General features: G+C 35.9%; 1 protein-coding gene across 1 annotated transcript; it reads right to left on the bottom strand.

Moving 5' to 3' along the window:
• Positions 1–2193: 2193 nt before the first annotated feature.
• LOC127633116 (zinc finger protein 510-like) lies at positions 2194–10664 on the bottom strand. Its single transcript, XM_052111993.1, has 3 exons — positions 10466–10664; positions 10011–10202; positions 2194–3944 (listed from the first exon to the last, which is right to left on the bottom strand). Exons 2-3 carry the CDS (start codon positions 10198–10200, stop codon positions 3022–3024), a joined length of 1113 nt encoding a protein of 370 aa, XP_051967953.1. The 5' UTR covers positions 10201–10202; positions 10466–10664; the 3' UTR covers positions 2194–3021.
• Positions 10665–11986: the final 1322 nt, after the last annotated feature.

Raw genomic sequence — 11986 nt, forward strand, 5'->3', positions numbered from 1 at the left:
GCGGAGTCCTCGACACTGCCGTCCACCCAGGGGAGCGCCGCTGCCATCCACTGGGGGAGGAAGTAGACCGACCGCCCGGATGCGGTGAACGACCGCCGTCCGCAAGGCGAGTGGGGACTGGACTCCCCGACTGCCTGGAGCGATGGAGCCGCTGCCAGGGGCGGAGGAGAGCCCTGCCACAGTTATTCTGACATTTCACATTCTTATCAGTATTGGAGTGGCCATCACAAAGCCCTGACATCAATCAGATAGTACATTTTTGGTCAGAACTGGAAAAGCATGAGCGAGCAAAGAGGCCTACAAACCTGACACATTACTCCAGTTCTGTCTGGAGGAAATGGCCAAAATTCCATCAACTTATTGTGAGAAGCTTGTGGAAGGATACCCAAAACATATGTCTCAAGTTAAAGAATTTTAAAGGCAATGCTACAAAATACTAACAAATTGTATGTAAACTTCTGACCCACTGTGAATGTGTTGAAAGAAATAAAAGCTGAAATAAATAATTATCTCTTCTATTATTCTGACATTTCACATTCTTAAAATAAAATAGTGATCCTAACTGACCTAAGACAGTGAATGTTTTCTACAATTAAATGTCAGGAATTGTTTAAATGTATTTGGCTAAGGTGTATGTAAACTTCTGACTTCAACTGTACATATTTTATGAAACAGAATCCTGCACTAAAATCGTATTAAATTATCCATGGCATTCCAAAACGCTTAATGTAAAAAAATGCTTAAAAGTAGCACTAAAACACTGACCAAAGACCAAATTCAAAACATGAACCTTATTGATGACGCATACTATATACATTCATCACCAATAAGGTGCATACTGAATTTGGCCTTCAAATATCACTGTTTTAGTACAGCCACGTAAAGCGTTTTCGAATGTCTGAATGATCCGTATTCCACCCAGCAACACTTTCGGTTTCAATGAACACTTTGAACGTTTTTGGTTATCATATAACAGGAATGTTAATTTATGGTTCAGAATTCCCATGCACGATGGAAAACCTGGAAACATCCGGGAATTTTTAAATTGTGATTTCCAATTTAAGGAAGTCATGGAAATTGGTCAAATCTTAAAAGTCACGAAAATGTCATTAGTGAATGTAAATTCATACATCATTTATGAGTTGGTTATTTTGTATAGTCTCGCACAATGTTGTTTGCATAAACTCGTACGACTTTATCATTTTATCAAATTCACGTGTCATGCGGAAGCGCACAAGGCGTTAAGGATATATTTATTAATATTATGCCCTTTTCCAAACCCCTTATCTAAACTGAACCAATCAGTAGAGTGTGTAACGTGATAAGAAGCTGTTGTGTGTGACAGAAGCAAGTAATTGTCATGTAGTAGATGGAAACGATGTCCAGCGACGTCATTGGCTGTAGTGAAAGTCGTAGGAATTCAAACGATATCATAAGAATTAGCCAAATTTAGATATTGCGCTTAGATTCAAGGGGCTGTTCACTGTGCACGTGCTTAAAATAGTCCAAATAATAATAATAATAATAATTTTAAAAAGTGCTCCAAAATTTCTAGATGCAGCGCAACAAAGTGATGCATTTTTATAAGTTGCCAATCTTTTTAACTTGACAGCAAATAAAAAAACATGGTGCAACGGTTAAAGACATCAGTCTAGCGCTATGTTTACATAGAAAAACTGTGCAGATTTTTTTATTGACAAAAATGTTGGGAAACCTGATGGTTACATTATAAAAATAAACCTAATAAATATCATTCTTGGAACATAAGGAATTGCACCAAACAGGATTCACGCAGGGAAACGTTCTGTGTTTGTTAGTTGCACAGTGACCACATCACTTTTTTTCACACCAGTTCAGTTTTCAACTTGGTGGAAGAAATATGATTATTTTTGATAATAAATGTACTTATTCATTAAATATTGGTGTCTTTGATCACACTCAATTGTTTTTTAAGAGTTACGCATCTCAATTTCATTCTTTAGTATTCTTTAATTAAATACATTTAAAAACAAAATATGTTAATTTGTATTCATTTAAACTACACAATTCAACTCGATGGAATTTTGTCATGAAATTAAAATGTGTACATCATAAAAATAGGCTAAGTAAATATATTTTTGAGTGTATTGTCGCATTTTATACCGTTCTATGCCTAATGATAGACAACCCTTTCATTGTAATGTGTGACCCAGAATGATTTATTCTTGAATTACAGTGGATGAGTAATAGGCCCACTTCGGTTAAAGGTTACATTAAGGTTCTGCATTCACCCAAGTGAAATACCGTACATGTAGACATAACTAAGTGTGTATATCACTTCATGATATGCACGATTACAAACAACCAAACCAATTCATTTGAAATAGAAAAATAATGATTTACTGTATTACAAGCTAAAAGTAAATTACTGGTGTAAAACATAAAATGCATTACTGAAATAACATCCAGCAGAACAGGGAACTTCTAACTTCTGCATTATTAGTCGAAGTAAAATTAGCAATCACATTCAATTGACCTTATTGCTATGGAATTAATACGAATAATAATAAGAAGAAATTAATCATGATAAGCACTTCATTAAAAAATCCTGCAGTCAGTCTATTTCAATGATACAGTACTGTTTTATTCATATTTATCCAATGCCTTTACTTAAAGACCCCATAAAAAGATCTGACAAACATACATTTCTTACCAATATTGTCATATTTCCTAATGAAACAGGAAGTTGGGGGTGATAAATATCACAGGGCTTGTCCCTTTTTTGTAAATGCTAATATTTTTAGTTTTAGGTCGCAGCTCAGCAAGATCACGACTTGCTACTTTGCAAGCCAGAGGCTGAAGGTCAATCTACAACATAATTTTATTTTGACAAAAATGTGTATACATTATATTAAATAATCCACATTTTTAATCACATGCTAAAAGTGTTCAGCAGCACACTAGCGTACACAAAACTGACTTTAATTTATATTGCTGTCAACACTAGTTTTTCTGCAGATCTCTCCCTGATTGCTGGAGATGTTATGTTTCTCCGATGTGAATCTTCTGATGGCGTTTGAGGTTCTCTCCTCTGCTAAAGCTTTTCCCACACTGAGTACAGCAGTATGGTTTCTCTCCCGTGTGAACGCGCTTGTGTTTCTTCAGGTCTCCGGCTTGACTAAAGCAGCGGCCACATGTCAGGCAGCGGTACGGTTTCTCTCCGGTGTGAATGCGCTTGTGTTTCTTCAGGTCTCCGGCTTGACTAAAGCAGCGGCCACATGTCAGGCAGCGGTACGGTTTCTCTCCGGTGTGGCACCTCAGATGTATCCGCAGGTTCCCCTCGCGGCTGAATGTCTTGCCACAAACCAAGCAAACGTGATGCTCTTCCCCTTGAGGAGTCGAGCGGACACCCCTACCATCTTCCTGCCTTCCCTGCATATTGTGGCCTGAGTGGATGAACACCAGTCCATAATCACTTGATTCATTGGTTGATTTTGGACCTGAAGCGACAGGCTCCTGTTTAGCCGTGGAGACACTCGGGTCTTCCGCCAAGTCATAGTCACTTTGAGGAAGCTGCGTTTGTGTAGAAATGTTCTCGGTAGCATCACATTCTCTCTTAATGTGCTTAATGGTAACGTCAGGTTTGCTGACTGCACATGATGTGTTTGATCCATGTGAAGCGTGTCGTTTCCTTTTCACAGTGCTGAGTGAATCAGTGCCTTTGTTGCATTTAACTTTTGCAGGTGTGCAGTCGTTTGAAACTGGTCTGCTCTCAGAAACCGTCTTCTGACATTCGGCTAACGTCAGAGCGACACTGAGGTCACACACTGTCTCTGGATCAGTCATGTGACTGCAGTCGCTCTGTGTTTCAGTCTGAGTGGAGTTTGACCTCAAGTGTGAGAGCTTGTTCATCTGATGCTGATCAGCGCAGTTAAATGATCTGGACACAGCAGCATGTCTGGAAACTATAAAGAGAGGAAAATTATTACATAAAAAATTGGTGCATCTATGGTATTGTATATTGCTGAAATAATGTTTATGTTATGGCAGATAAAGACCAAATGTCTTTGATAATAATGGGGATTCAGAAATAAAAAGAGTCACATTAAACCAGTCATGTGATCTCAACATGGTGGCCATGGGTTGCATCCTTATGTAGAGTCAAACAGCTTTTCCTAGAATGCTAATATGACAGTAGTATTTATCTAATGTAAAAGTATAGTTTTAAACAGATTTATCTATTGTATTACTATTTCTTTCCTTAGGGGTAAAACATTTTTACATTGGAGAAAAATTATAGTGCACCATTAAGTTCAACCAGGCATGAAATAATTTCAATGTGCTGACATAAAGGTGAATAACCATTAAGTGCAACGGGGCTAAAGGACCCCCTTAAGGAAAATGTGATCTTTTTATAGGTTACATTTCTTTTTATTGAATATTGATAAAGCATCCAAATTTGTGAGGAAAAAAAAAATAACATAAGGTTGCATTGATTCAAATTAATTGTTAATAAGAGGTGGCAAATGGGTATTTTACCACGACACTTGGTGCACCATCTCCAGTTAATTTAAATAACATTGTGCAATTCATAACATCTCAAGTATTCTATAAACAAATAAACTCCATTGTGATGACCCACTTTTAACCCTCTGGGGTCGACGGACACGCCGGCGCATCCTGCTGGATATTTTCGTCATTACAGCTGAAACAACTTAAAATACTCCGTCATTTTTGGGTATACAGATAAGTGCAAGACATCATTAGAGACAATAAAGGGTCTACTTTTATTTGTGTACACTCACAATAACAACAAAACCTTGTGCTTTTGTAAAATAAAGAAAATAAAAAGGGTGAGCTGTTAGCAGTATTTGTTTACGAGCATATTTCTGAAACACGTCACAAAAATTAACTGAAACTCCGCGAATACTTATCACACAAACATGAAACATATGTCAAAAGAAAGCTTAAAATGTCTACTTTTAAATAAAACAATTCAAATTTAAAACAAATATTCTCCTGAAATGTAATCTGTATGAAACAAAGAGATGTACAGTTTTTACCGGTCCATCTCATTATCTGTAATGTGATCACACCCACCAGCAGAGTGCGCCATTCATACGCTAATGTGCTGAGACGATCAATGCAAATGGCGAACGCCCCTGACTGTGCCTTAAAAACAACATGCTCATTCATTTTCCTGCACGTTTGAAAGACAGCACGATACACAAGTGAGAAAACTCCAGGATATTAAGGAAGAGTTAACATTTTCCTCAGAAGAAGAGCGGGACTCCGATGAACGTTTGTATTTTGAAGAGAGACTTGATACAGCAGAAGATACAATTTCGGACAAGTCATTTAGTTTTTATTAGTTGACATGCTATTTTATATAAACATGTACATATTTTACTAGTGGGACAAATTTTCCAGAAATTTTAAATATGTCCTAATAAGCAAGTTTTAGTTACATTTAAATGCTGTTTCGGCTAAAGCAGGTATTTAAATTGTATGCAGTATTATATAAATATGATATGTAATATGATATAAAATTATATGAATGTTTAGAATATATTTTATCTAGTATTTATGCTGCCTCATTATCATCGACAAAGCTTGTGCTTGCAAATATCTGTTCAGGTTAAATGAGTAAAATGCACTTTAAATATACCCATATTAGAAAATCAGCATCTTATAATGATTTCTGAAGGATCATGTGACACTGAAGACTGCAGTAATGTTGCTGAAAATTCAGCTTTGATCATAAATTGCATTTTACAATATATTTAAATAGAAAACTGTTCTTTTAAGTTCTAAAATGAGTTCAAAATATCACTGTTTTTACTGTATTTTGGATAAAAAAAATGCAGCCTTGGTGAGCAGAAGAGACTTCTTTTAAATGGACTGTAGGTCTAAAATTAAGTAAATCTTTATCTAAAGAAAATGTATAGTCAGATTACTTATTTTAACTTAAAACTTGATTTTGATCATTAAGTCTCCTCACATTCATTCTCTTTCTGTCACATTCCTCATTGATAGGCCCAGGGGAGGGGTCTTTTGTCTCCTCATGTGTGAATTACAATCAATATTCATGATAGTTCACGCCTCCTCGCATATGACCTTTCTAACACTAAAACTGTCTTACAAAAGTTAAATTACTATATTGTTTTGTATGAATGAGTGATCAGGATGTCATCACATCATTTTGTAGCAAAACTTCTAGGCTACAAGATCCAGTTCTCAAAAGTTTTGTGGACAAATGTTTAGTATGTGTTATATGAGCTTATTTCAATGACATAAAAAATTAGTTTTTTCAAAAACCACGCATAAACGTTATTTTCTCAAAAATACAAACCTACACATGTTGCTCACATATTATTTAGCCCAGTTTGTGCTGAATACAGTGTTATCAGACTTTAGCCATTAATATGTTTTTAAGCAACTGAAAAAAGCACAAATGTCAAGGCATGTCAAAACTTCTCCAGGGCCCAAAACACCCTCAGACCCCAGAGGGTTAAAATTCTTTATAACAAATCTATTACCCACACTTCAGGAAAACAGTTTGTTCTATTGGGGCCTTTAGCCCAAATACTATCCTTTAAGCCACTTTGCCACAAATTTAGAGGTATGCTTGGGGTCAGTGTCCATTTGGAAGGCCCATTTGCGACCAAGCTTTACATTTCTGGCAGATGCCTTGAGATGTTGCTTCAGTATATCCACATACTTTTCCTTCATCATAATGCCATTTATTTTGTAAATGCACCAGTCCCTCCTGCGCAAAGTACCTCCAAAGCATGATGCTACCACCCCCATGATTCACTGTTGGGACGGTGTTCTTTGGCTTGCAAGCCTCACCCTTTTTCCTCCAAACACAACGATGGTCATTATGGCCAAACAGTTCAATTTTTGTTTCATTAGACCAGAGGAAATTTCTCCAAAAAGTAAGATCTTTGTCCCCATGTGCACTTGCAAACTGTAATCTGGCTTTTTTATGGCAGTTTTGGAGCAGTGGCTTCTTCCTTGCTGAGCAACCTTTCAGGTAATGTTGATATAGGACTAATTTTTACTGTGGATATAGATACTTGTCTACCTGTTTCCTCCAGCATTTTCACATGGTCCTTTGCTGTTGATATGGGATTGATTTGCACTTTTCGCACCAAACTACATTCATCTCTAGGAGACAGAATGTGTCTCCTTCCTGAGCGGATGGCTGTGTGGTCCCATGGTGTTTATACTTGCATACTATTGTTTGTACAGATGAATGTGGTACCTTCAGGTGTTTGTAAATTGCTCCTCTTGATGAACCAGACTTGTAGAGGCACAATTTTGAGGTATTGGCCGATTTCTTTTGATTTTCCAATTATGTCAAGAAAAGAGGAACTGAGTTTGACGGTAGGGCTTAAAACAAATCCACAGGTACACCTCCAATTCAGTACACCTCCTATCAGAAGCTAATTGATCATTTTCTGGAATTTTCCAAGGTGCTTAAAGGCACTTAGTGTATGTAAACTTCTAACCCACTGGAACTGTAATAAAATCAATTAAAAGTGAAACAATCTGTCTGTAAACAATTGTTGGAAAATGTACTCCTGTCATGCACAAAGTATATGTCCTTAACGACTTGCCAAAACTATAGTTTGCTAACATTAATGTGGAGTGGTTAAAAAATGTGTTTTAATGACTTAAACTTGAAGTGTATTTAAACTTCTGACTTCAACTGTATTGTTGTATTACAGTAGTAATAATACATTCTTAATTAATATTAATATTAAGAATAAATTGAGGTATAATTATTAAGTAAACTGTGAGCGATAGTGTTCCCTGCTAGGACAGTATATTTTAAACAAGAGGGGTGAATGGTTAAGGAGTGTAACACGTAAGTGCAATACCGAACCGATGCGCATTGATAGAAGCGTAGAGCCTGTCTGTGCGATGGTGCGAGGAACCGGACGGCGGAAAAAACAAATAATGTTCAGTAAAAAAGTCAAAAAAAGATTGCAATGTATGTAATTGTAACTATATCAGATATTATTAATAAAACACGGGAACTCGTTATGTGGACATTTTTTGCACCCATATTTTGAATTTCAGAGATATTTTTGTCAATTTCTTTGGCATTTTTGCCCCGAGTCCCCTTTAATTTCTGACACTATTAGCATTGTATCTTTCTAAGGTATTTAAAAGTTTGTTTTAGACATACAGTAGCAAGTAAACAAGATATCCCCACATATAAGTCAAACTACATTGCGTTCATGTTTGACACGGTTAAAAAAGTGCCTACCTTAAAAATAAGTGAAATTTGATCAGTGGTTAAACATGTTCAGACGGTTCTCTCGTACCTGAATGAACGGCTCCATTCAAGAATGAAATTAAATATACAGAGAATCACAGTATTGTAGTTGTATAGTGACAGGGCAGAAAGTCTTGAAGAAGCTAGAGAAGAGAGGACACCAGCGGCAGTTTAAGCAAGCTGCTGTGCACATGATGCTGTGCCCTGCGGACTTCTGTCGTGCCGCGCACAACGTGATTTAATTTATAAACGTATTTAGCACTTATAAATTGCTGATTTCTTCTTCCCAAAAATTCAAAAATCTTGTATTTTTTTTACTTTTTAATTGTGGTTAAAAATAACTGTAGCGAAGTTGAATACTTGAATTCATTCTCTTTAATTTAATGGAGCACACATCCAAATTCTGACGAGAATCACATTTTCCATGCACATAAAAGCAGCATGTCACTGTCTTAGAAATATGCCTGACAATCATCAAGGATGCATTTAATGCACAAAAGAATGTAATTTTCGATTCTTCTAATTCATTGCATACAGTCCATTTACACTACCAACTTGTTATGAATGTGCTGTCTTGGTTTATATTGCTGGTGCTTGAGGGAATTAACTATATAACTGGATGCAGACTGTGGAATAATAACCGGAGAAAACCTCAGAATTAAATTGCACTTAATCCAGCCCATTTGCGCATTGCACGTGCGATTTCGCCAAACCCACTTGTGCATAGGTTTAGAGCATGCTTGCATGAAAATACCAAAATTTCATGGCCATGCCCATTGACTTTGCGCATATGACTTATGGCATAGCACTACGTTTAACACTAGCGCTCTTAAACTAGGGCCCTGTGAATGAAGACCTTTTCAACAACTATACATATACATGAACAGCTAATCCAGATAAAAGGAAAACATTATAGTTAAAAAGTACATTTATCCGCTGTTTTAAAGTCTTCACTGAATTATTATTAGATATGATGCATTAATACAGATTTGATGCTGCAGAGATTGAATGAGGAGCAGACCTGTAATTAAAATAATATTAAATTATAAAACTATTAATTAACTGTATGCTTGTTATGATTTCTATGCTGATAAAACACCACACAATAAATAAAAATGGCTTAATTTTGTTTATTTTGGTGAGGCATGTGGCATGTTTTGGGCTTGTTTTACCAGACCAGGCTGCTTGTTTCTCTTGTGAGATCTCGCAAAAGCGCAATTGGTATTTCACTCACCCCTTAGCGCAGAGGACTGTCATTTTAAAAAGAACGTTATGAACCGTTCTTTTATTTTGTTCAAACTGGTTAATATTTAAAAAAGGGGAACTTCTGAACCGGAACGAAAAAATACAGTTTTTGCTTAGAACGAACCAAAATTATAAACATTTAGTTTTTAGACTAAAATGTTTTAGACCAGCAACGACTTCATGGATCAGGAAAATGTTGTGACGTAAACTAGTGACAAACAGGTGTTTAGTATTTTGGCAGGAAATGAAATTCCCTTTACCAAGGTGGTACCCTACTTTTGTAATCTTGGCACAGAAAAACAAGTACACAATGGAAGCAAATAAGCACTGTTATTACAGTATTTACAGCGTGATTATCAGTTTAATCAGACTGGGGTGGGGGAACACTGCTGATGGGATTACCAAAGTAATCAATAATATACATACAGTACATGCATCCAGGAGACACACATTTACAAGTTCTTGTATACAGGAGCATGTGTCAGGACAGAACTCTTACCGTCTCTCTCTTTTGCCAACTTATCCAACGCTTCTCGTAGTTTCTCGCGCAGTCGCTCATTTTCTCGCTGCGTTCTCGCGGTTTTCTCCTGATGTTGTGTGAAGGTCTCTTTCACAATCTCAAGAACTTCGTGAACTGCAACCGTCAGTAGTTTGGCGACCTTGGCGTTCAGGTGCTCGAGTTTGGACATGGCTGTTTTGAACACCAATCAAAGACACAAATTCACCACCAGTCTAACAAAATCATCCGTTTTAAGCAGTAAACACACACGGCAGATTTGCTCTTCAGCTTCATATAGTTTGTTTTTCTGCATTGGCACCAACAGAAAAGTACAACGAAATTATATGTAGAATAGAACTATAGCATATAGAATACATAATTAAATCACTGAAAAATAGAACGTATATAACAGAATAGTACTACAACGGAATACAGACATGAAGATTTTCTCTTACCGTTAGTTTATCAGCTTTGATCTTAACAACACAAACTCACTGTTTAATATCTGATCGGCCTGATCAAACGTCAGAAAAATTATGTAATGACACATTAAACTAATTTTATTCATTGACAATGTAAACACTATTATCCCTTCATTGCTGTATTCACGTGATATTTGTTTATGTACTGATATTTCTTCTCTTCAGTCTACAAAACAATGTGTTGCGGACACCTTCACTTCCGGTTACATCGGGTTTCAAAATAAAAGTCCTTATACTTATCACAGCATCCTTGTCAATCTACTTTCTCAGTCGGTCAACAATCAATTTAACAAATATATAAAACAAAGCACATTTTAATGACATCTCCATAGAATGCCTATGCCTTTTTTTTTTGTTAAATAAAAATTTAAAAGTTTTATTTTAATTTAAACTGTTTAATGTTATTACCAAATGCATAATAATTTTCAAGCGCTGTTACAATTATTTAAAAAGTTATAAGCATTTAAACAACAGATAAAGCTAACTATTTATAGTTGGTTACTGACCATCTATTAACAGCTTGCAAAATAAATACACACATTTATGGTCAATTACAAACAACAACAAAAAACACAGGTGCCATATTTAACAATGAAGGTTTATGAGGATAGTTTTAGGTTACAAACTGGTAATTACAAGGGTCTTTATAATTCAAATCACATACTAAACGATGGTTTTTGCAAATGTAAAACTGCAGAAAGTTTTCTGTGAGGTTTAGGGGATATAATCTAAAGTTCGTACAGTATAAAAATAATTATGTCTATGAAGAGTCCTCATAAGGATAGCCGCACCAAAATGTGTGTGTGTGTGTGTGTGTGTGTGTGTGTGTGTGCGCGCGCGTGCATTTTGTTTGGGAGTGAATTTTGGGGAAATTACTTTAAACATTTGTCTATTGTATTACTATTTCTTTACTTAGGGGTAAAATATGTTTACATTGAGAAAAAAAATTATATACAAGTTTAAGTACAATCAGGCATGAAATAATTTCAACATTGGTTTTCGACCACTGACAATGTGTAACATTTAACAAATTATGGATAAACCCACACTGAGAGCCCAATATCTCTGGGATATAAACAAATAAGCCTTAAAAATTAATTTACAAAAAATTTGTTCTGAACCAGAATCTAAAAGAATTTTAATATATCTTTAATACTTGAGTTACAGACACTTCAACTTTCCAATTTTTGAACACACCATTGGCATATAATGCAACAAGGGGTCATGAAGTCAACCAAATTTAGTAATAAACCTACCTATCGGTGTAAAAATAAATGCCAATTATTTTTGTTTTGATCTCTACTTTAGCTCAGTCATAGGTATATTGTGTATATTTAGATTGTATATCTTCCTTCAAAAATGTATCAGGTTGATTAGGTTGATATACAATAACCCAATAGGCTGTTTATGGCTGTCAAGTAACGTTCAAATCCGCTGCTTCGCAATCGATGCAGCCTACTAAGAAATGGCAAAAGGAATTGCTTTTTGTGATTA

Source organism: Xyrauchen texanus, chromosome 40 (genome assembly GCF_025860055.1).
Source record: "Xyrauchen texanus isolate HMW12.3.18 chromosome 40, RBS_HiC_50CHRs, whole genome shotgun sequence".
Lineage (NCBI taxonomy): Eukaryota > Metazoa > Chordata > Actinopteri > Cypriniformes > Catostomidae > Xyrauchen > Xyrauchen texanus.

Bases quoted from the DNA above. Each gene is read 5' to 3' on its own strand.
- LOC127633116 (XM_052111993.1), bottom strand. From the start codon at position 10,200: ATGTCCAAACTCGAGCACCTGAACGCCAAGGTCGCCAAACTACTGACG. The intron at 3,945-10,010 runs GTAAGAGTTCTG...CTCTCTTTATAG, and splicing joins GTTGGCAAAAGAGAGAGACG to TTTCCAGACATGCTGCTGTG.